The 24,847-nt window shown below is 38.5% G+C and overlaps 1 protein-coding gene and 1 long non-coding RNA gene across 22 annotated transcripts in view; one reads left to right on the top strand and one right to left on the bottom strand.

The window, feature by feature from the left end:
* Window positions 1-24,847, top strand: part of itpr1b (inositol 1,4,5-trisphosphate receptor, type 1b) — a 163,794-nt gene that overhangs the window by 51,137 nt on the left and 87,810 nt on the right. For 11 of the 21 annotated variants that reach the window (XM_055183309.2, XM_055183306.2, XM_055183312.2 and 8 more), the window contains exons 18-38: window positions 327-499; window positions 589-708; window positions 815-1,000; window positions 3,411-3,662; window positions 3,752-3,893; window positions 3,978-4,131; window positions 5,452-5,642; window positions 5,816-5,948; window positions 6,030-6,081; window positions 6,157-6,322; window positions 6,400-6,570; window positions 7,264-7,332; window positions 7,808-7,945; window positions 9,197-9,322; window positions 11,968-12,168; window positions 12,246-12,497; window positions 12,587-12,712; window positions 12,903-13,031; window positions 13,495-13,512; window positions 24,075-24,195; window positions 24,596-24,780. In XM_055183309.2, the coding sequence (XP_055039284.2) occupies window positions 327-499; window positions 589-708; window positions 815-1,000; window positions 3,411-3,662; window positions 3,752-3,893; window positions 3,978-4,131; window positions 5,452-5,642; window positions 5,816-5,948; window positions 6,030-6,081; window positions 6,157-6,322; window positions 6,400-6,570; window positions 7,264-7,332; window positions 7,808-7,945; window positions 9,197-9,322; window positions 11,968-12,168; window positions 12,246-12,497; window positions 12,587-12,712; window positions 12,903-13,031; window positions 13,495-13,512; window positions 24,075-24,195; window positions 24,596-24,780 (3,105 nt within the window). The remainder of the gene's footprint in view (window positions 1-326; window positions 500-588; window positions 709-814; window positions 1,001-3,410; window positions 3,663-3,751; window positions 3,894-3,977; window positions 4,132-5,451; window positions 5,643-5,815; window positions 5,949-6,029; window positions 6,082-6,156; window positions 6,323-6,399; window positions 6,571-7,263; window positions 7,333-7,807; window positions 7,946-9,196; window positions 9,323-11,967; window positions 12,169-12,245; window positions 12,498-12,586; window positions 12,713-12,902; window positions 13,032-13,494; window positions 13,513-24,074; window positions 24,196-24,595; window positions 24,781-24,847) is intronic. The other 10 variants (XM_055183320.2, XM_055183318.2, XM_055183317.2 and 7 more) reach the window with 1 other exon arrangement.
* LOC129423807 (uncharacterized) lies at window positions 19,571-22,375 on the bottom strand. The gene is made up of 4 exons (XR_012373258.1): window positions 22,295-22,375; window positions 21,543-21,582; window positions 21,269-21,416; window positions 19,571-20,550 (listed from the first exon to the last, which is right to left on the bottom strand). It is a non-coding gene; the product is annotated as an uncharacterized lncRNA (long non-coding RNA).

The raw sequence follows: 24,847 nt of genomic DNA, 5'->3' as shown, positions 1-24,847 counted from the left end.
TTGTTTGTACTTCGGTTCTTGGCTTAAAGCCGCTAGAAAACAGATTTTATTCGCTAAAGGTTTGCATTTCTGTTGCCATTAATATTTCGTGGCCAATAATTTACTTGTGTGGCAAGTAGCCATGTAATAAGTGGCATAATGTTTTTTTATCATGAAATATACTTTTTCAGGGTGAATCCTAATTACTATGTTTATATGGGGTTTAATATGGGGTTTATTCTGCGTACACAACCTGCTCGGTGTACATTAACTCTTATAATGGGTGACAGGTTCAGGCATATACAATTTTTTATGAATCACTTCATCCCTTCATGCCCTCTTTTCAGGAATACATCGCCAAGCAGTTTCGCTTCATGCAAAAACAGATCGGCTACGACGTGCTGGCTGAGGACACGATAACGGCCCTCCTCCACAACAACCGCAAACTCTTGGAGAAACACATTACGGCAGCAGAAATTGACACGTTTGTGAGCCTTGTGAGAAAAAATCGTGAACCAAGGTGGGAGAAACTCACTGCAGACACAATGATCTTTTGTGCTTTATCTCTCAGACAGAGATAGATAGACAGATGTGTTTTAATATGTTTAGGTTTCTGGATTATCTTTCGGATCTGTGCGTGTCCATGAATAAATCCATTCCTGTGACTCAAGAGCTCATCTGCAATGCCGTGCTTAACGTCGCCAACGCAGACATCCTTATAGATACCAAGTGAGACCAACCGTTTCCTATAGTACACATCAGCAAGAACGATTTGCACAATTTTTGTAGTTATTGGTTTGTTTGCCTCTCACACTCTCTCTTACTCTTGCCCCAAACTGGTGTTGTCCCGGTTTGAGGTGGAGTCAGGAGAAGGTCCTGTGGAGTCAGAGGAGGATGAAGAGGAGGTTTGGTTGTTCTGGAAGGCCAGTAATAAGGAGATCAGGAGTAAGAGCGTCAGGGAGCTGGCACAAGATGCCAAAGAAGGCCAGAAAGAGGACCAGGAAGTCATTAGCTACTACAGGTCAGCTAACAGCCATAGGGCAACAAGATACAAGCCAGGGGTCAATGTGTGTTACGGCAAAACCAAGGAATAACAAAAACTACTTAAATATATTAAGTGAAACTAACAAAGATTTTACAAATACAGATTTATAACCTGTACAGTATCTAAAACAATTAATTAATGTTATATGTTATAATTATTATTTATGCAACAGTTACTTTATGAAATTTACCTAATGATAATAATAATGACCAGTCACACAACCAAAACATGCAATTACATGAACCACCTACATTCATATAAATCGAAACCTATAAGCATGGCTGGAAAATCCAGTTACAGAATTTCGAAGTGTAGAGAATTTACAAAATGTAGAGCAGTAGCGGAGTGGCCATCGGGAGAGTCGGGACATTTCCGGGTGGGCCGGTAGTGTTTTGAGGCTGCGAGGGCCGGTCTGATAATAGTTATACAGTACATTGCAAGTTAACCCCGTCTGGGGGCCTGATGTGCGGCCGCTTCCCGCTGGTCAAACTGTGCAGCCTCTTTGCTCAACACAGTAGGCTATATAAAAGTGCTCAACCTGTTAGGCAGGTCCAACCATGTTTAGGATTTTAAAAAAATATAGGGGGATTATTGAACGGCCCCTCTCCAAATTGTATAGCCTGTCGGCCTTTGATGTGAAAAGCAGCGTCGCCGAATGCCTGTTTATTGCAGTACATATATGCGGTCGGATTGATCCATCAAGCGGAGACTATTTGATAGAAAGTGTGGATTAAGGATGTTTAAAATCTCTAGCCTGGTGGTCAGTACTTGAATGGATAAAATCAGCACATTTGCAAAGGTTTATCTCCATATGGGTATATATCATAAATAAAATTTAGAAGGGTAACTTTGCAGTATAACATTTTATATTTCCTACTATTAGATTTCTATTAGATTTCCATATTAATAGACGAGAGTATTCAACTTGAATATATAAATATCCTCACAACATTATTATTTCTCAAAACTTTGACAAAAATTATTTTCAAATGAACTGTAGTCTTACAGTTATTCAAAGATGCATACATTATTCCAGATATGATTTAAATATTAGACGAGATTATATAACTGCAATGAACGTCTCATATCCACATATAAATTAACATTACAGCATAATGAAATGAATAAAAAGACAAGGAAGCAGGATTGGCATGTAAATTGTATTATTATTAGCGGGAAAAAAGCAATATTACTGAAATAAACTCTGAGGTAATGCGCCAAACGCGTTAAAATAAATAAGCAATAACCGTGGACATTATTAGGCTATCTCTCAAAACTTTATATGACAAAAATTATATTTAAATGAAATATTCTTACAGTTATTCAAAGATGCACAAATTATTTCATATTACTCCGTTTATGAGCACATTCATCTCTGGTCTCGCTCTGTTATGTAATAGTTGATTGAGGTGCGCATCTCCGTCTTTCAACCAGGTATCATTTTGTATAGTTACTCATTTAGGAAAATTAGCCATGATTTAAAGATTTTATTATTATTATGAAAACTTTTTTTTTTTTGGGCAAATTGATTACGATTTGTATTAGCCTACCCTAGTTTTACTACAAATAGGCTACGAAAATTTTTTTTTTACCACAGAGGGCTGGTGGTATACGAAATTTCCCGGTAGATTTTTTGGTCCCACTCCGCCCCTGATGTAGAGGATTTGTACATATGGTGGGATGTTCTGCATCTGTGGTTTAAAGTGGACATATCGTGAAAATCTGACTTTTTCCAAGTTTAAGTTCTATAATTGGGTCCCCAGTGCTTCTATCAACCTAGAAAATGTGAAAAAGATCAACCCTGTAGCTTAGTTTTGGTAAACCATTCTCTGCAAGCTTGTGAAAAAATAGATAATTAAAATTTGGCTCCCCTTGTGATGTCAGAAGGGGATCTTATTATAATAATAACGCTCCTTAATCTGCACTATCCAATCACGGCACTGCCATTTAGTGCAGAGATCAGCTCATTTGCATTTGAAAGGACACACCCAAAACGACACATTTTTGCTCACATGTACAAAGTGGCAATTTTAACATGCTATAATAAATTATCTATATAGTATTTTGAGCTAAAACTTCACATATGTACTCTAGGTACACCAAAGATTTATTTGATGTCTTAAAAAACGTTTATTTGACGTCTTGCAAAAGTCCCATTTAAAAATATAAAACATGTCCTCAACTAGGATCCCTCTAGCCAATCATCCTTTTCCACCACTGCATACAGTAGTGATTTTCATTAAAAATAGCACGTCTTACGAGTCTGCTATGTCCATTTACATTGTATAAAATATATTCTGTTTATAAAATGTAATTTCATCATTAAATGAACATTGGAAAAATAGTTCTTTCCATGATGCAGTTTCCTGGTCCACTTGTTCCCCAGATATCAGCTGAATCTGTTTGCACGCATGTGTTTGGACCGCCAGTACTTGGCCATCGAGAAGATATCAGGCCAGCTGGATGTAGACTTGATCTTGCGCTGCATGTCAGACGAAGATCTGCCCTATGACCTCCGTGCCTCGTTCTGCCGGCTCATGCTTCACATGCACGTGGATCGCGATCCGCAGGAACAGGTCATGCCTGTGAAATACGCCAGGCTGTGGTCTGAGATCCCGTCCAAAATCGCCATTGATGAGTATGTTGTTTAATTGGCACCTGGTTTTTAAAAAAAAAGGCACTTTGAATGAACCACTGGTTTATTTACTCATGTCTTTTTGGTTTTAGTTACGATAACGACGGGACCACCAGAGACGAGATAAAGGAACGCTTCGCACTCACTATGGATTTCGTGGAAAACTACCTCAGGGAAGTGGTTTCTCAAAATGTTCCTTTCTCTGACAAAGAGAAAAACAAACTCACTTTCGAGGCAAGTCATTTGTTAGCTACCACATGTAAAAAAAATGTGGGCCGCTTTGGACACTAGTAATTCCTTGTCTTTTGTTTTTATAAGGTTGTGAATTTAGCAAGAAACCTCATTTACTTCGGATTTTACAACTTTAGCGATCTGTTGCGATTGACGAAGATCCTGCTGGCCATTTTGGACTGCGTTCACGTCAGCACTATCTATCCTATCAACAAAATGGAAAAAGGGGATGAATCAAAAAGTAATTTATTTAGCATACTAAAGTTTAACTTCACAACATCCATAGTTGGTCCTGCAATTCCTGACATTTCTATAAATTAATTACTGGTGAAACCTAATCCTCTGGAATAAAAAGGACAATAAAATAAGGTTAAACTATGAACCTTATTTTATTGTCCTTTTTATTCCAGAGGTAAAGTTTTATGTAGACCTGTGCTCAAGCTTGCCTGTAAATTTGACTTATTCCCTTAAAGGAATCCATTTTCTTAAAAGAAAAATCCAGATAATTTACTCACCACCATGTCATCCAAAATGTTGATGTCTTTCTTTGTTCAGTCGAGAAGAAATTATGTTTTTTGAGGAAAACATTGCAGGATTTTTCTCATTTTAATGGACTTTAATGGACACCAACACTTAACACTTAACTCAACACGCAACAAGTTTTTTTCAACGGAGTTTCAAAGGACTATAAACAATCCCAAACGAGGCATAAGTGTCTTATCTAGCAAAATGATTGTCATTTTTGACAAGAAAAATAACAAATATACACTTTTAAACCACAACTTCTCGTCTAGATCTGGTCGTGATGCGCCAGGTGACCCCACGCAATACGTCATGACGTCAAGAGGTCACAGAAGAACAACGCGAAACTCCGCCCCAGTGTTGAAGTGTGTTGAAAGAGGACCGTTCCGATGTTGTTGTATGTCAACTGATACTAATTAATGTCTTTGTGTCAGTTTATTGTTTACAATGGTCCGCAAATGTGCGTTTTATATATGTAACACGTGACCTCCCAACGTCACTACGCATTTACGTTAGGTCGCGCTGGACCAGACCTAGACAAAAAGTTGTGGTTTAAAAGAGCATATTTTTTATTTTTCTTGTCAAAAATGACAATCGTTTCACTAGATAAGACCCTTATGCCTCGTTTGGGATTGGTTATAGTCCTTTGAAACTCCGTTGAAATATACTGTTAAGTGTTGAGTTAAGTGTTAATTGTTGGTGTCTATTAAAGTCCATTAAAGTGAGAAAAATCCTGTAGTGTTTTCCTCAAAAAACATAATTTCTTCTCGACTGAACAAAGAAAGACATCAACATTTTGGATGACATGGTGGTGAGTAAATTATCTGGATTTTTCTTTTAAGAAAATGGAATATTCCTTTAAGTGCATAAACTGAACCTCAAACCCAACCCTTATATTTGATTGGTTGATGGAAATGTTATTCCAGCATAATAAGAACGATCTCTGTCAAATTTTAACTTTGGTGAAATTTTACACAAAGGTATGTAGCAGCTCTTATTCAACCAAGAATTTTCAATTTCATTTTGATGTTTCTCTCAGGTAGCAACGTCATGAGATCCATCCATGGTGTTGGGGAATTGATGACCCAGGTTGTGCTAAGGGGTGGAGGGTTTTTACCCACAACTCCTACTGTCCCACCAGATGGTGATGTGGTTAAGACCCAGACAGAACCAGAAAAAGAAGACATTCTGGTGATGGACACCAAACTAAAGATCATAGAGATCCTACAGGTTAGCAGAATTCCATAATGCCACAATCTGGGAGTCTAGTAAATGAAAAGAGAAATAGATTTGAACGAGTAGATATCTTTAAGAGGAGATTAAGAAGAAAACATATTTGAAATTGTGAATAAAATGTTTTATTGTTGACCTACTTTAAAGTCCTTTGTGGTTTTGTTGCTTAGTTTATTCTGAATGTAAGACTGGACTACAGGATATCCTGCTTGCTATGCATCTTCAAGCGAGAGTTTGATGAAAGCAACTTGCAAACAGATGCCGTGTCGGCCGCAAATGCAGATGGGCCTAATAGTATCCCTGGTAGGTTTTCACCTCTGCTTTAACCACAAGTGCTCCTAAGGTATTATGCAAATTATTTGAGTGTCTCTGTTGGTTTCATAGCTCTGGACTTTGAGAACATTGAGGAACAAGCAGAGGGAATCTTTGGTGGAAGGTCAGTTTAAAAAAAATAAAGAGACCTTTTGGGTGCAAGGTTATGCAAGAAATATAACACATTGTCCTTACTTAGTGAGGAAAACACGCCTCTGGATCTTGATGATCATGGTGGAAGAACATTTTTGAGGGTTCTGCTGCATCTCACCATGCACGACTACCCTCCACTTGTTTCTGGAGCGTTGCATCTTCTCTTCAGACACTTTAGTCAGAGGCAGGAAGTACTCATGTCTTTCAAACAGGTATCCACCATATGTCCATAGGTTTCATTGACATCTTTGCCTGGTTCTTCGTTCAACCTTCTTGTTTTCCAATGCAGGTCCAGCCTTTAGTCACCAGTCAGGATGTTGACAACTACAAACAGATCAAATCGGACCTCGACCAGCTGAGATCTAACGTGGAGAAGTCTGAGCTCTGGGTGTATAAGCGACAGGGCGATGACATGGATGCTGGCGACGGACCTACTGCAGAATCCGACCACAAAAAAACGGTGGAGATATATTTTTTTGAAAATAAGCTCATTTTCCAGCTCCCCTAGAGTTAAACAATTGATTTTTACCATTTTGGAATCCATTCAGATGATCTCTGGGTCTGGCGGTAACACTTTTAGCATAGCTTAGCATAATCCATTGAATCTGATTAGACCATTAGCATCGTGCTCAAAAATGACCAAAGAGTTTTGATACTTTTCTTATTTAAAACTTGACTCTTCTGTAGTTACATCGTGTACTAAGACCAACTGAAATTTAAAAGATGCGATTTTTCTAGAGCGATATGGCTATGAATTATACTCTTATTCTGGAGTAATAATCAACTACTTTGCTGCCTTAAAATGGCTGCAGCAGGCGCAATGATATTACACAGCGCCCGAAAATAGTCCCCTTGGAAACTTTCAATATCAGACTATTTTCAAAAAAAAGTGGAGTGTCCCTTTAAGAACACAAAACAAGCATCTTTCTGTAAGCTTGATCTCATGAAAAGGTTCAATTGCCAAATATAATCTTGCTACCATGATTGAACGCCATGGCGTGGTTCAGGCTTACTGTTGTTTTGCCAGTTTTCGTTATCCCAAAGCTTGATTATTTGAATTCACATTTGTTTATGTTGGATAACTTTGAACATATTATATGTGATGTTTCATAGCCTTCACATTTATTCTTTTCCCTGTCTGCTTCTAATATAGAGAGACTCCAGTTCGGACAAAAAGAAGTCAGATGGAAATGGCAGCGACAATTACAAAGATGTCAAGGAGGTAAAGAGTCTTTCACCATGATGAACATTCAGCTATATAACATAGTGTGTGCTAATGTATGAACAATGGCAAATCGTATTATGTAGCGCCCTTGACTAAAGCACATCTACAGTAGTTAGCCAGTGCTGAGGTACATGTCTGGAGGAAATACTTCTTCTGTTTTGCACCGGGAGGTTGTAATGGCATTTGTCCCGCCCCTTCCACACTATGATTGTGCAGCTGAGTAAAAGTGATATTGACATTTTACCCAAAGTTGAACACTTTCCAACTCTAGGCCATGGGTAAATAATAAGTGTGGAGTAAACGCAGCTCTTCCATTGTAAACAATTTTGCAAACTACACTGTTTTCAGACAAAAAAAAACATTTTGGCATACACATTGCATCAGAGTGCGTCCCATGACTGATTGTCATTTAGTGTTGTTTTTTTTCCCTTGGATGATGTTACATCTCTTGTCCCTTTTTTTTTAAATCTAGATCCTTCTGCGTCTTAGTAAACTTTGCGTCCAGGAAGGACCATCGGGGAAGAAGAGCAAGAAACAGCAGCAGAGGCTCCTGAGGAACATGGGGGCTCATTCTGTGGTCCTAGAGCTTCTTCAGATCCCTTATGAGAAGGTGCAGACTTTTTCAGTGTGGTCTAGTCTTCTAATCTGAGCCACAACAAACTGAATAAATGTACTGTTGTATCAAAGCATAAACATTTTTTCATCCAATGATAGGTGTTCCTGTAGCCTAGCATTGCAATAGCAGTGCAAATGGTTTTGAGTTTAAATCCCATTGTAGGGCTGATAAAATACATCACCTAAAGGATTATTAGGAACACTTGTTTAATTTCTTATTAATGCAATGGTGTAATGGTGTGGGGGATGTTATCTTGGCCCCCCTTAGGCCCCTTAGAGCCATTTGGGCATCGTTTAAATGCCACTGCCTACCTGAGCATTGTTTCTGACCATGTCCATCTCTTTATGACCACCATGTACCCATCCTCTGATTGCTACTTCCAGCAAGATAAATCACCATGTCACAAAGCTCAAATCATTTTAAATTGGTTTCTTGAACATGACAATGAGTTCACTGTACTAAAATGGCCCCCACAGTCACCAGATCTCAACCCAATAGAGCTTCTTTGGGATGTGGTGGAATGGGAGCTTCGTGCCCTGGATGTGCATCCCACAAATCTCCATCAACTGCAAGATGCTATCATATCAATATGGGCCAACATTCCTAAAGAATGCTTTCAGCACCTTGTTGAATAAATGCCACATAGAATTAAGGCAGTTGTGAAGGCGAAAGGGGGTCAAACACAGTATCTGTATGGTGTTCCTAATAATCCTTTAGGTGAGTGTATGTATACCTTGCATTCACTTCCACTGTAATAAATGGGGCACATTAACAGTTTGGTTACAAACATTCCTCAAAATATTGTTCTTCATGTTTATCAGAACAAAGAAACTTATACAGGTTTGTGAGTAAATAATTAGAGAATTTTTTTTCTCTGGTGAACTATCGGGTGACTTAAATTAGCATAATCACAAGGTCATTTCTTCACCACAGCGGCAAGCACCAGAACACCTGAATAACAGAAACTCTTGAAATAAAAAGCACATTTAATAATGCTTAATTTAGAGATTTACTTTCCCCAACTAGTCCCATGCAAAGCATGCTGGGCTCTGGAAATCCCCTGTCCAGTTTCAGTCCTAAACAGAAACATGAACTTGAGCTTTGATTTGAAGCAAATAATTTAAAAGAAACCAAAAATAAGGAATGACATCAATGACGTGTTAAAGTCACCCAAAATATGTCCCAACAATTATTATTGTGGTAATTATGTAAAGATATACACTACAGTATGTTTTACCATGGCAGGGTGAAGACATCCGGATGCAGGAGATCATGAAATTGGCACACGAGTTTCTTCAGAACTTTTGTGCAGGCAACCAGCAGAACCAAGCCCTGCTCCACAAACACATCAACCTGTTCCTGAACCCGGGGGTAAGCATCTTACAGTCATACTGTACCTAAGATCACTTCTGCTTTATTGTTCTCGACTGGTTGCTGGGTAAAGGCCGTTTGTATTGACTGATGTTTCAGTTCTCAGTTTCTATATTGCTTCATAATAAACACATTTTTGATCATCATGACAGGAACAATTCTCAGATTTGATGTAAGCCTTTATTGCATTGTCTGGTCATTGATACGGTTGGTATTGGCATTGAATGAGATAATTTGCCATATTTTAAATTATATAAAGATGCTCAATAACATGCATTCTTGTGTTTGCACCTATTCTGACAAAAAATCAGAATAGTTGGTTCGATGAGGATTGTATTGCATTTGCAAAAAATATTGTATGTCGGTTCCATCCGTGGAACATGATAAACTTAAAGGGACACTCCACTTTTTTTTAAATTTGCTCATTTTCCAGCTCCCCTAGAGTTGAACATTTTTTCTTACCGTTTTGGAATCCATTCAGCCGATCTTCGGGTCTGGCGGTACCACTTTAGCATGGCTTAGCATAATCCGTTGAATCTGACTAGACCATTAGCATCGCGCTAAAAATAACCAAAGAGTTTTGATATTTTTCCTTGAATCTTCTGTAGTTACATCGTGTACTAAGACCGACGGAAAATTTAAAGTTGCGATTTTCTAGGCCGATATGGCTAGGACTATACTCTCATTTTATACTCTCAGCAGGTGCAATGATATTACGCAGCGCCTGAAAATAATCCCCTTAGTAACTTTCAATAGCAGGGGACTATTTTCAGGCACTGCGTAATATCATTGCGCCTCCTGCAGCCATGTTATGGCAGCAAAGTCCTTGATTATTACGCCAAAATGAGAGTTTAGTTCCTAGCGATATATGCCTAGAAAATTGCAACTTTTAACCCTCTAGGCGCCACGGTCGACTTTTGTCGACAAGATGCGTCACTGAATGTAACTGCCGATTTTGTCACATAGGGTGTCAAATTTCGTTCATCCCCCCCCTCCACTAGATGGCAGACATGTCATACTTTATACCCGACTCAGAAAAACATCATGCTTCTATACAAACTATTAGAGCAAGAGCGCATTGAAGTGCGCAACAGCAAAGCTAGTGTGCAAGTGAGTCATTTTATCAGAGCGATAACCTCAGCGAGTTTTTTCAATACATGATCATATAATGGCATCAAAAAAGCTTACCTGCAATGAAGTATTGGGTCTTATATTCGCTGACAATGATTACGAAGGGGAATATCTGCCTTCAGAAGATGCTGGTGATTCATTTAGTGACCACGATTCAGACGCGCCCCTGCTTTGCAATCGTGCGGCTGGACAAAGTGAAAGTGTAGCTAAGTTATACACCAAGCACATGATGAATCCTTTGCCCAATGTCAGTGGTGGGAATGTTACACGGGGTCGGAGAATTCATCGGGTTGGCGGGCGTGTTACAGGTGTGGGGAATGAGGCTGGAGGTAATATGCGCGTCCAGTCTTTTTACCGTGCCAGCAATGTAGAGCGAGCTGCGTCTTCCCGACGGGCCCTGGGAGTCTGTCGGGCGAGCGGACGACTTCCAGTGCTCCGTCCCGTGCACACAATCACGGCGACAGTAAAGGCAATAGTCCAAGCTGTGCAAATTCTCTCCACTCGGGGCGCATGCGAGGAAGATCTGGCCATTAGTGATGGGTCGTTCGCGAACGAGCGGCTCTAAGAGCTGATTCTTTGTAGCGAACGAGCAGAGCCGAATCTTCAGACGCATGCAGGGGAGCCGGCTCTTCTAAGGGAGCCGAGCCAGAAGAGCCGAATCTATGAAAAGAGCCGGACTGCCATCACTAAAATGTAGGGCCAGTGCTTGAGCCGAAAGAGCCGAATCAAAGAGCCGTAGCAGGAGCAGAGGCGGAGTTACATTACACGGGGCAGAGGAGCCATTATGCATAACGTTAGTCTATCGGCGCGCAGATCAGTTTGTTTACTACCTACTATTTACCTGAGCATTCAGTATTGTGCAATATAGCATACAGAAGGTGAGGGACATTTTGGGGGGAAAGAAGTGCTGCATTTTATCATTCAAACATGTGACTTTTCATGAAAATTCAAGATGGCTGCCACATATGACGTCATAATATGCAAATTTAATGATTAAATTTAATTAATTTTTATTTCCCTCCATAAAGTGTTTCATCCTTAATATTTCTCTAATTTACAGAAAGTCTCTATCTCTTATCACGTTTAAGATATAGCCTTTTGAAAGTAACATGTCAAAATTAAATGTTTTAGGAAAAAACCTCTGGCGCCTAAAGGGTTAAATTTCCATCGGTCTTGGTACACGATGTAACTCCAGAAGAGTCAAGTTTTAAATAGGAGAAATATCGAAACTCTTTGGTTATTTTTGAGCACGATGCCAATGGTCTAATCAGATCCAATGGATTATGCTAAGCTATGTTAAAAGTGCTAGCGCCAGACCCGGAGATCTGCTGAATGGATTCCAAAACTGTAAAAATCAAATGTTTAACTCTAGGGGAGCTGGAAAATGAGCATATTTAAAAAAAAAAATGGAGTTTAAAAACACGTAATAAGCAAATGTGCAAGGATGTGAGATGTACACATGAGTTCTGCTGGCACATATGTAGCTATTTCTTCTTTTGTTTTTTGGTCTGTAGATCTTGGAGGCCATCACCATGCAGCACATCTTCATGAACAACTTTCAGCTGTGCAGTGAGATGAACGAGCGTGTGGTGCAGCACTTTGTCCATTGCATCGAAACACACGGCAGGCACGTGCAGTACCTGAAGTTCCTGCAAACCATCGTCAAGGCCGAGAACAAATTTATCAAGAAATGCCAGGATATCGTAATGGCTGAGGTAGATGTTTCAACCATTTAAAGAATCACTTTGAGCCGCAACCTTCAACCCAGATCATCCTGCGTTTCTTTTTGCAGTTGGTGAACTCTGGAGAGGATGTTTTGGTCTTTTATAATGACCGAGCGTCCTTCCAGACCCTCGTTCAGATGATGCGTTCAGAGCGTGAACGTATGGATGAAAACAGCTCTCTTATGTACCACATCCACCTGGTGGAGCTGCTGGCCGTCTGCACGGAGGGCAAAAACGTCTACACTGAGATCAAATGCAATTCGCTGTTGCCACTAGACGATATTGTCCGGGTTGTAACGCACCAGGACTGCATCCCTGAGGTCAGTAGTGTTTAAAGCAATGCAATCCTTCAGTTTATCAAACCAGAGATTTGTGGGATTGCTGTATCTACACTATGTTCTGTGTTTAGGTGAAAATCGCCTATATTAACTTCCTGAATCATTGCTATGTGGACACCGAGGTGGAGATGAAGGAGATCTACACGAGCAACCACATGTGGAAGCTCTTCGAGAACTTTCTGGTCGACATTTGCAGGGTAATCAGGGCTCAATATAGCAACCGTAGCTCACAAGCTGTAATGCGCAGTGATGATTTGTTGTTTGTTTGTTTATGCGAGGGCTGTTACCTGACTACATGTCTGCTTTTTTAGCGCAGGAAATTGGTGAATCAGTTCTGTACTTACCGAAGCAAGTGACTCACAACTTTTTTAATTGTATTGCACCCAGGTCTGCAACAATACGAGCGACCGCAAACATGCTGACACGACGTTAGAAGGCTATGTGACGGAAACCGTGATGAGTATCGTGACGACATTTTTCAGCTCCCCCTTCTCTGACCAAAGTACTAGTTTACAGGTAATGACCTCAAGAAATCAAGATACGTAAATACCGTACTCTGAATCAGGCTGGGGCGAAATATGAAATATATTATGATGATTTTGCCAGCAATATAAGAATTAAGCAACATATTGAAGCTTTAATTGTGTTTTTATTTGGCAGCGAGGGGAAAGATATGCATATGAGTGAAAAAAATTACATATCTTTCTTTCTCATTTGCTTACTTAGCAAAATTGGCTTTCGCTTGCGGTGGTCTGCAGAGTTGGTGCTTTGATAAACGTCAAAGATACAGCTTTCAGTTTCAGTTGCCAACGTTTGCCATTTAAATCTTTGGTTTTGGCTGCGGTTTGATTTCTTTTGAAAAAATCAAATGTTATCTTATTTCTTTGAACCTCACTACTGCAATCATGTTACACAAATCGTATACGTGAAAAATAAAAAAACTCCAGATAACATCTAATCCTTCCCCCTTCATGCTTAGGTGACTCGTCATATGTACGTAAGTATCTGTACAGTAAATGCCCACCCCCCTCACCCCACCCTTTCCTTGCTGGTGCCTGTGGTCAGACATTCAGGTCGTTTCATCACACTCACGGGTTTCTGAAGAATCCTGACCATGGACGCATGACGCACGGGTCCGAGCTTTCCAAGAACTTTCTTCTCTTTCTTCTCTTGCACATAAACATGCAACTTCCCTTTACTGTACTTCCCACAACTCCATTTCACAACTCGAGTAACCCAACCGTGGCTGGTCTAGCCTGCAGATAATTCATAAGTTTGTGCATATTTAGGTGTGCGTGTTTTGTAGGAGTTGTTTGTAGGAGGTTGCTGTGTAGATACAGTGTAGATTTTCTTAGAAACCTAATTTTGTTCCATTGAGATTAATACAATAACACGGCCCATTTAATTTTTGCAGAGGTAATGAACCTGAACATTTGCAATGATACTGAATCGCCAAGCTGTTAAATTTATCTTGGCACTTTTCCATGCGATTAATCTTTGCCCAGCACTAAATTATTTAGAATGACATCTACTGATACCAATCAATTAGGGTTGTAACGGTATACCGGTATGACGGTATAACATGATATTAACATGCACAATTATCATACCGTAAACATTTGCTTATTACCGGTTTTTGAAAAAAATATAATAAAGGAGATTTCACCTGTGCTACAGCACATATGCTACTTCATTTCACATGACTGCTAGACGCCACACATTTATGTACAGCAGAGAAAATTTCAGAGCCAGAGAACACAAAATCTAACCTCTATCCCCCACTGAGAAAAAAATAAAATTTGCATTATCGGAATACTTTGGGTATCCCAAAAATGAGCGCATGTTTTCCTTAAAGATGGATATCCAGTTTGCAAGAAATGTGGACGAAGAGTGGCTGCAAAAGGAGGAAATGCGTCGAACATGTGCTATCATATTCGCAAATACATCCCTCTGTGCAGATAAATGTGTGTTCTGTTTATAATTTAAAGTTGTATTATTTCCGTGATGCAGAGGGAATCCCGAAAATCGTCCATAAATCGGAAACGGATGTGTGTTTAATTTTCGTCCGATCTGTTTTCGGACACAAAGCTGTTCTGTTGTCATTGTCACCCAATTCAAAATAAAACACCATTTGAGTTCTAATGCGCCCACTGCCAGGATGTAATCTGCCCTGATCATTGGCTGTTTTTAAACAATCGGTCGATGTCCGATAGTGGGAATAAATGTTTTTATCTGCTGATACCGACCATGACATGGATGGTTGAGTGAGGGCTGATGGTCTTGCCTGTTTTGCATTATCAACAGACTTTTGATATGTATTGTGTTCTATCAGGTGATGAACTTAAATGTCTGACCAAGTTTGTTGTGGCGAATGCAGGGCTCTCAGGTTTTATTTAAAAGTTTGGAGTGAGATAACATCTGTTAGGGGAGGAGCCAAATTCTCAAGTTTTTGCTAGCAGTTCAATGTTACCTTTATTCATAACTGACCAGCACAAATATAAATTATAACAATTGGTAAGTCTGATGAAAGACAAACAAATTTATCCAAATTAAATAAATTGCTCTACATATTAAAAAATACAAATGTATCAAAATTAAAATGAAATCTGTATTATATACAGTAGGATTGCAGCACTTGCCATCAGCGTGCATTTTAAGCTGTGTTTAAGAGAGATAAGGTTACATGTTCAGTACTACATGGCAATAATAATGAATTACGTCTCTGGTCCTTTCATTAATTTCAGGAAGCCTCTACGTTAGTTTCAGGTAAGCTAAAGCTTCTTATTGCAAAGCAGTTGGGGAGTTTTTTCATAAATCAAGCATAATTTAACACGTATTTGGCTATATTCAAGAAACATGCGTTATTTACAGCATTTATCGGATCTTGCTATTCTAACTTTCACTCTGTGCGTGCACGCGCCGCGCATCCACATGATTGACATCAGAGGAGTGCGAGAAAAACTCGAGACAGCTAAACTCGACAGATAACTTCCCTGCGCCTCATCCATTAGTTGTATATAACAGGAAAAGTTAGCAGTCTCTTAAAAATATAAGGTGTGAGTGTGTAAACTGACTGAAATGCGTGTATCTCACAGTGAATGCGTGAGACTTGAGAGCCGTGCAAATGTACTGTTGTTAATCTCCGCGATTAACTTGTCCTTTACAGACATTGCAGCTTGCAATCTTAATGTCCTGCACACAGATTTCGAAATGCTTTTACACAAAAGACATGTTTGCGAATAATAAAAATGTAGTCTTTGCATGCGGGTGCAAAAAACGGCCGGTTGCCAATTGCGCAAAAAAACGTCTGGTTCCGATCTCTGTCCGGTCAACCGGTGCATCCCTACTTTTTTGTACCTTTATGGGTATACAACACATTGAAATATTGTACCTTTTGGGGTACCACCCCAGTGACAGAAAAGGTACAGTTTTGTAACTTTTTTTGACAGTGTAAATTTAGATATTTTTTTATATTCAAATTTAAGATTAAAGAGTAAATATGAAGTTCTGGCTGCACCAAATAGAAGTGCATAATATAATATTTAAAACCGATAGCCAAGCCCCAAACTCTTACTATTGGTTGAGCCAGCGGTGCCATTTCCTGACAACCCGCTTACGAATATAGTACAAAATGAATAAATAAATTGTCAACAGATCAAATCTGATCACAGTGCACTGGTTTGACCAACCCCATTTAAATGTGCTGTTTAAACCTGTAGTGTTTCACCTTTAACCTCGTGTTGTTTAAACCCTCAACACGATTCATTGTTTCCTGGAAATGTTGCCCAATTACAGCTTCCTCTTCTCATCTGTCACATCTCTATTTGTTGTGATAGGCCTCACTTTTGGGCAAAATAACCGAGGTACCTCTTAATAATGACTTCACTGTGGTTGCACATGAAATGTGGTGACGTAGTTTGGTTAGACACTTCGCGAGTAAACCTTTTCAAGCGGGAAACATCATTGCATTCATTTTTTTAATGGATGAATGGCCTGTTGTCTAGACATCGTGTCGAGCTGGTCTCACAAATGTAGGGTGGGAAAGATGTCGCCCTTACACATTAGGTTTTTGTGTGTTTGGTTTCTAACTTCCTTTGTTTAATGGTAAAATGTGTGTTTTGGTAGACAAAGTCCCTGTTGGTGTTAATACCACACAATGTTTTTGAAACGTTTGTACTAGGTTTTACATGACTACAACAAAAATGAAGAAAGCTGTCGGGTGTATTTACTTTATAGTTTGTTTTCAAAGATCAGTTCCATTTTAGCTGTATCTAAATCATTTATGTTATGTTTTTGAAGACTATAAATATGAAACGAATTAACTTGCAAACCGTGTAAAGCATCTCAACTCCTATTATGACCATGTAAAGTTGGTAAACAATGTCATTTTTAAATAAGCAAAAAGATAACTTGCATTTATATGAAATAAATAGAGAAAGATAAATAGACGGTTTCATCGGACGCACGTGCGCTGACGCAATACACGTCTGGATCCGAACTTCACTTCCGGTTTTGTTATTTTAGTGGTCTGACTAGTTGCTAAACTGAAAAATAACGAAAATAACAAATGTTTTGGTTTCCTAGTTAATCTAGGTCAGGGGTCTCCAACCTTTTTTCATTGGAGAGCTACTTTCTAAAAAATAAAAGTGGTCAAGAGCTACTTGTGTCACGTTATACCTAAATTAGTGAGTTAAAGGGCCATTTCACCGATAGGAACATTAATCTTTATGGAAAGTGAGTCATATTTGTAGTCAAAATGTAACATAAATGTAGAATTTTGTGCCTATTTGACAGAGAAAAGACAAAATGTGACTTTAGAGCACATTTATATGAAAAACTACAACTGCCACTATGCACCACAATGCACAGCTCTGCAAGCCACTCCCATTACTCGGAACACGGCTCAGACATGCTATTATGTACATAAATGCCACGTTAGTAAAACAAAGAAAATAATAGCCACCACCACTGTGTCTGACAGACACCAATCATGATTTACTTTTAAACGTGATGTTACATTGTGGTACACACAATAACACTCTGGCCTGGTGTGTAGCAAAGTCTTATTCAAACAGTAACGTGCAGTTTCAGATCCGCAGTACAAATGTCTTTCCAAGTACTTAAAAAAAGTGTATGCATTTTAAATGTTTATTTAGTTTTACCAATTTTCTTTTTGTCTCTTGTTTACTGTAATTACATTTGTGTTATTATTGGCCTCACTGCTCTCACAATATAGACATATAAAACACCGCTCAGATATGCTATTGTGTACATAAATGCCACGTTAGTATAACAAAGAAAATATAAACACTCACTTTAGTCAGACGTCCGTTTATCTCTGCATCCTCCACACAAACGCGTCCCCTGCATAATATCTCCACATACGCGCTGCCTCAGCTCTTGGAGCTTGTGCTCGTAAACCGAAACACGTCTTTGAAATAAGCACGCGACCAGAAACATTCACAAAACAAACGTCCATATCCTTATCTGATCCAAAAATGTTAAACCGAAAGCAAACGGCGCGAGTCCATCCAAGCTTATATACTCCGCAGCGCGTCTGCTCGTAAACCGAAACATGTCCGTGAAATAAACGTTCCAAACGCGCGAAAAGTTCATCTCTTGCATAGAAACCTTCACCAAACAAACGTCCATATCCTTATCTGATGCAGAAATGTTATAAAGAAGCCACACAGCGAGAGAACAGGCAAGCTTCTCTACGCAGCAGAGGCCGATGGTTGCTGCTTCTTCACCGGGCTCCTCTACCCAGCCGACGCCCAGGCTCCGGCCTACTCCTCGGGCTTCTGTTCCTACATCTGCCTCAGCTCTTTGCAGTATTGTGGCTCATAAAGGTGCAATGAACAGCGGATTAGAGCATCACGCTTGTAAAATCACCCTCTTCCATGTAATATTGATTAACTTCCACTGTTATTGTAACATGAATTCTGGCTCGCTCCACAACTTCTGTTTAGCTTAGCTTAGCATAAAGATGGCGGCTGGTCGTTTTTTTTCTGTCTGTGTTAGGATATTTTCGTAATTACCACCCACATATCTGTAATTGGTATGAACCGTGAGTGGGTCCCACCCCAAGCCCCCACCGTGGAAAAATGATGAATTAGTGTCTGTAGTCTTTCACACTCAATAGAGATACAGGATTTCCTTCTTTCAATGACGCAAAATGACGATTTTTACATCATTGAAAGAAGGAAGTGCCTCACTGAAATCAGTTTTTCTCCCCTCTCAGGGGAAACTGAGGGAATGGTGCACGACCATTCAAAAACATGACTGGGGTTCTAACGGTACAAAGCTTAATGCAAATGGGTGAAGTTTCCCTTTAATAGACACCGTTCTATATTAACTCACTGTGATTTTAACTCTTTCCCCGCCAGCATTTAAAAAAAAAAAGTTGCCAGCCAGTGCCAACATTTTTTCACAAAATTGTAATACCTTCCAGAAAATGCTTTTCTTTAAACATAAACATACGATACATCAAATGAAAGAACAGATCCTTTAAAACAACAACAACAACAAAAAAACGTTCATGTTGTCTTTATTTATACTTTTTTTCACCTCATATGGGTAGGATTCGTCCAAAAATACCACATTTTGAATAAAAAAAAATAAATTATTAAAGATCAGATTTAGAAAGATGATCCAAACATAGAGTATTTACTGCTTTTGGATTCATAATAGGGATGTGCATGTATGTCACGTACACTGAAAAAAAAAATCCTTTCAATTTACGTAATTTTAATGTGTACATCGGTCCCACATGATCCGATTGTTTAAAACCAAAATAATTTTCCTCAAATAATTTTTATGTGTCAGACCAAAACATTTTAATTATTTTAAGTAGTCTAATACAAATATGTTGACTCAAAGTGATATTTCTCTTTACCATAACACATTTATTTTGTAATGTTTAAGTAATTTAATTATGTAAGGGGACTAGATTTTCATCTGTTATTCCAACATGCTTTTTTAATGCTTATATTATGGGATTATGTAACTCTAAAGCAATTTCATTATGTCTCTGGCACCAGAATAATCACCCATAATTATCCAAATGTTATTTATTTCTTTTTAAATACAAAATACATTTGCATTGGCATAAAAAGCAAAGAGTTTTGTACAAATGTTTAGTGATATTGAGGCAAACCACTGCTTTCAGATCATCAATTCATTTAAATCATTACACATTAATTCAATAACAGTCAATAACTATTATAACAATCAGCACATGCAGTACATACATAAAGGGGCAATTTCCCAAACAGGTTGTAGATTAATCCATGACTAGGCCCTAGTTATATTAGGATATTTTTACAAAAATGTTTACAAACAAACCTACCTTACAAAAACAACAATGGAGAACATCTTTAGACAAAACAAGGGCACTGATATATGGCATTGCAAAAGTCTGGGACTAGGAAAAGCCCCATCTGTGAAACTGACCCAAATGTTTAAAATAGTTCCTATCACAGTAGATTTAGAAGTGCTAAAGCACAAACACTGCATTCCAAAGAGACATGCAAAACAGTAAGTACTATTATTTATAAAATGGATTTACAAACTGGAAAATATCACTCCTTCAGAAAGTCAGAGCTACAGCATTTGTATAAACTGTTAATCATAGATTCAACAAAAACAAAATACAACAACCATTTCCAAAATCGACTCTGTGCAGCAAACGGTTAATGTATTAATAAGAGAAAACACTTAAAACAGATAAACAAAGTCAAAAATGAGCAGCACAGTCTTTCTGATCCTTTCACTGAAAGAAACTGTTCGTTAAAGTTACTCTCAATGCAGTTCCATTAAAATCTTTTGGATTTCCTCAAAAATAAAGCGGAGATCAGGATAGCTCAGGTTTAAGGCATACATCAGCTCAAACAACATGGCTCGATGTTGCAACACCTTCATGGCTTCCAGGACTATACAAAGATCCTCTTCATCACAAGAAGCATGTTGTTTGAGAGCACAAATCCCAACATTGGTGTCTTCAAATGACCTCACTGATGCTGACTTCATCCATGCCCTGTACAAAACAAACAAATGTATTTAAAGAAACAGAAAAAAAGGTTACTGTTACAATAAAAGTGTCATTGGAAATTAGTACAATGCAAACAAATATAAATGTAAGTATACAGTCCCATGTGCATTGCCACAGCATGTTACAATTGGTTACAAATACATGGGTTACAAAGCAAGGCAGCTGCACTGTCCACTGCTCTGGGGGTGTGTGTGTTTACTACACTGGGATGAGTTAAATGAAGAGGCCACATTTCAAGTGTGTGCTACCATACCTGACAATCACAGCAAAAGTGAATTCTCTCATTTTCTCACTCTCATGTTGTTACAAACCTGTATAAATGTCTTTGTTCTGATGAACATGAAGGAAGATATTTATTTTGAGAAATGTTTGCAACCAAACTGTTCATGAGCCCCATTCACTTCAATAGTATTATTTTTCCCCACTATGGAAGTGAATGGGGCTTATGATTGGTGTGGGTACAAACATTCCTCAAAATATCTTCCTTAGTGTTCATCAGAACAAAGACATTTATACAGGTTTGTAACAACATGATAGGGAGTAAGTGAGGAGAATTTTTATTTTTGGGTGAACTACCCCTTTAAATCTTCCCAGGTGTTTTAATGACCCGTGTGCCAAAAGATGTTGTAACTAAAACATACTAAATGTTCTGTACTTCCAACAAGGTTTACACATTTTATGTCTATGAATCTATATTACTTACATCTGTCATTTGATCATTAATTGTTTGAAGTCTTTTTGCTAGATGTCCTCCTTTCTGATAGAAGTGTTTCATCAGGTTTTTGAATTGGAGGTCCAGGTGACACGCAGGAACATAAGACAGTAGTGATTCTTTCAAATTCAGCATTTATCTGAAAACAAATTAACCAACCATTGTATATTTAAGTACTGCGATTCAAAGAATAATACATGTATATTAGTTACAAAAATAAGATTTAGCTCCTAACAGCAGTAAAACAGTGATAGGAATTACTTACCAATGCTTTTGAGTGTGTAGTGCCTGCCAGGATGAGGCACCTATAAGAGAAAATATGCAGAGGTGAAATCAACACATAACCTCAAATTATTAAGACCACACATACACAGAGCAATAATGAAATAAGTATTATAGGACGCAATGTTGGACAAAATGAGATCTTAAAACAACAAGGTGCTCTTCTGAAAACGTCAGCTTTAAGGTGTGGCACTTCAAAGCGATTTTTTTTTCAGTTAATATACCAGACGCGAGACATTTAAAAAAAGAGCTTTTTCTAATAGAATCAAGTGTTGCTCGTGGCGTAGCGAAGTCACGAACTGACGTGGGTCTGTTAATCTGATTAAGCAGACAATTTGTTTAATACGCAATGTCATTATTAATGTAGTCAATTGATATCATCTGGTAAATTACATGTATAACGTTACTCTGGACAGAATAACTTTTGGTTAGTTGTTCTATGGAAACCTGTCAGGACAAATAAAACGCTGAGTAAAAAGTGCCTCAAAAGTCAACTCAAAGCTGACAGTTTTCAACTCAGATAAAACTACCAAACGTGAAATAACATTAAACAGCTGACGTTTTTAAAACGCTGTGTTTTTCTTTATGAGCTTGACTGACTTACTCCACCAACCTCCTCCAAACTAATATTTTCAACAAGTCATTGCAATGGCTACATATTGTAAACAAAAAAATAGTCTATCTAGTGAAGATATATCACGTATGAAGCGAACATAAATAAATAATATAACTTACTTTAATAACGTGGTGTCCGTCTGAGAGAGTTCTTCTGACTGACTGGCAGTGACTGCTGTGCTGCTTAGTCTTCATTTTGGCGCCCAAAAAAAACGATCTTTATTCTTCTTTTATGGCAATCACGTCCTTCTCAATGAGCTATACTGCCACCTGCTGCTCAGGAGGTGCCGTTTTGTGTCCAAACCCAATTTTATTGCTTTAAGTATTCAATTCAATAAATTTTAATCAATGTGAGAATAATGTGTTCATTTTACATTCAAACAAAACATTTTAATCCTAATCAATTAAATTATGTATACACAAGGAATATAAATATTTTGTGTTGCATATACATGTTTATTTTATTTAAATTCAAAGACCCACTAAGTCCATTTTTTTCAGTGTATGGCTCTCTGGTATCTCTTGACATTTGATGTTTAAATATGAGATGATAACCCATTGAACTTGTGACGACGACTGTATTTTCGTTTTATCAAAAATTAATCCGAAAATGAGGGAATCCATTTTAACCATAGTGGCTCGACTCGAGATGTGCGCGGATCGTCCGGTTGCCACGGCGCGGGCTTCACAGCGTTGCGCGGATCGTTCGGTTGCCGCGGCGCGGGCTTCACAGCGTTGCGCGGATCGTTCGGTTGCCGCGGCGCGGGCTTCACAGCGTTGCGCGGATCGTCCGGTTGCCAAGGCCCGGGATTCACAGCGTTGTGCGGATCATCCGGTTGCCCCGGCACGGGCTTCACAGCGTTGCGCGGAGCGTCCGGCGCGGTGCGCGGACTTATCTGTTTGTTTTTGAATCATACATGTTAAATTACTGATGTCATATATGATACGCCGGTCTACACAGCTCAACGCGACGTCAAACACGTACCCAGTCTGTACGCTTGTAACATTAACCAGACATCCAAATGCGCCATAACCACAGAAAATAAATTAATAAACCCACAAGCGAGCTACCTGCAATTAAGACGCGAGCTACCAGTAGCTCGCGAGCGACGTGTTGGAGACCCCTGATCTAGGTGTTGTTTTTTTGCTTGTTATATAAATAAACTATGTTTAAAGAACTTTGTTGTTATTTATTCTTAGCGGAGTTTACCAGAAGTCACGTGCGAACCACGACAGCCGCTTGTTTATGTTGTTACTGCTGAAACCGTCTATAAAAAGAATATTTATAACAGTTCAAATAAAACACATTTTGCAATACGAAATAAAGTGCTTTAAAAGGGACAGTTCACCCAAAAATTTAAATTCTGTCATTTATTCACTCTTTTATGTTGTTAAAACCTGTATAAATGTCTTTGTTCTGATGAAAACAAAGGAAATTTTTTTTGTGGAATGCTTGTCACCAAACCGATCAGAAGCCCCATTGACATCTGTAGTAGGAAGAAAGAAAACTATGGAAGCCAATGGGGCTTTTGATCGGTTTGGTTACAAACATTCCCTAAAAATATCTTCCTTTGTGTTTATCAGAACAACATGACAGTGAGTAAATGATGACCCAATTTTTTTTTTTTTGGTGAACTATGCCTTTAACAAAACAAACTTAACTTTCTACCCGCAGAAAAGGACAACTTTCATTAGAATTAAAAATATATATATATATATATATATATTTTAAATTGGCAATAGACAAGTAATTTTTTTACTTTAAATATTCGAATTTTTTAACCCATTCAGGAACAGTTAGATATTTTTCCTTATAGTTTCTCATCTTTAATTACTCCATTATTATTAATAATCTCACTGTTACTTAATTCCATCATGTGTTTTCTTGTCGTCTCTCCAGACCCGTCAGCCCGTATTCGTTCAGCTTCTTCAAGGTGTTTTTCGAGTTTATCACTGTACTTGGCTCGTCCCCGCTCAGAAAGCGTCAGTGGAGAGTTGTATTAAAGTTCTGTCTGATGTGGGTGAGTGTCTCATCGGTGCCATTTCAACTTTGCATACATTCACACGATTGACAGACAATATAAAATTATCTGTGAAATAATCTGTTTGATCAAAGTCAAACTGAAACTAGCACACATCCTTAATTCACATGAAGGTATAGCATGTGTCAGTGCTTAAACATTTACAGTACGTCTGAATCTATTATTTCATTGTTCTCGTTAATGATTGTATAGCTTTGTGTAAAAGCCCCATTTGTTAGCTTTAAAAATCACCTTGAGTTATTTTGCCTGTTAAAGTAAAAATAGACTTCATTTTATAAATTGAATGTTTGGTTAGACTATTACGACATCAAAAACTCCAAAAAGAAAGTCTTTTGAGGGCTCTTTATATGTAACCGATGCATTTTTTTGTCTTATTAAGCCAAGAGCAGAGCAATCGCCATCCCAGTGGATCTGGACAGCCAGGTGAACAACCTGTTTGTGAAGTCCAACAATGTAGTACAGAAGACCATCCTCAATTGGAGGATGTCAGCTCGCAACGCCTCCAGAAGAGATTCAACGCTCACGACATCAAAAGATTACAGGAACATCATCGAAAGGCTTCAGGTGAGGGAGGGGTCTTTGGAGAGCAGCCAATGAGGAAATCGGTTTATTTACTGTAACATTTCAAGTT

This window comes from Misgurnus anguillicaudatus, chromosome 14 (assembly GCF_027580225.2).
Source record: "Misgurnus anguillicaudatus chromosome 14, ASM2758022v2, whole genome shotgun sequence".
Lineage (NCBI taxonomy): Eukaryota > Metazoa > Chordata > Actinopteri > Cypriniformes > Cobitidae > Misgurnus > Misgurnus anguillicaudatus.
The sequence above is the reverse complement of the archived record's forward strand: the minus strand, read 5'-3'. Positions and strand labels throughout refer to the sequence as shown.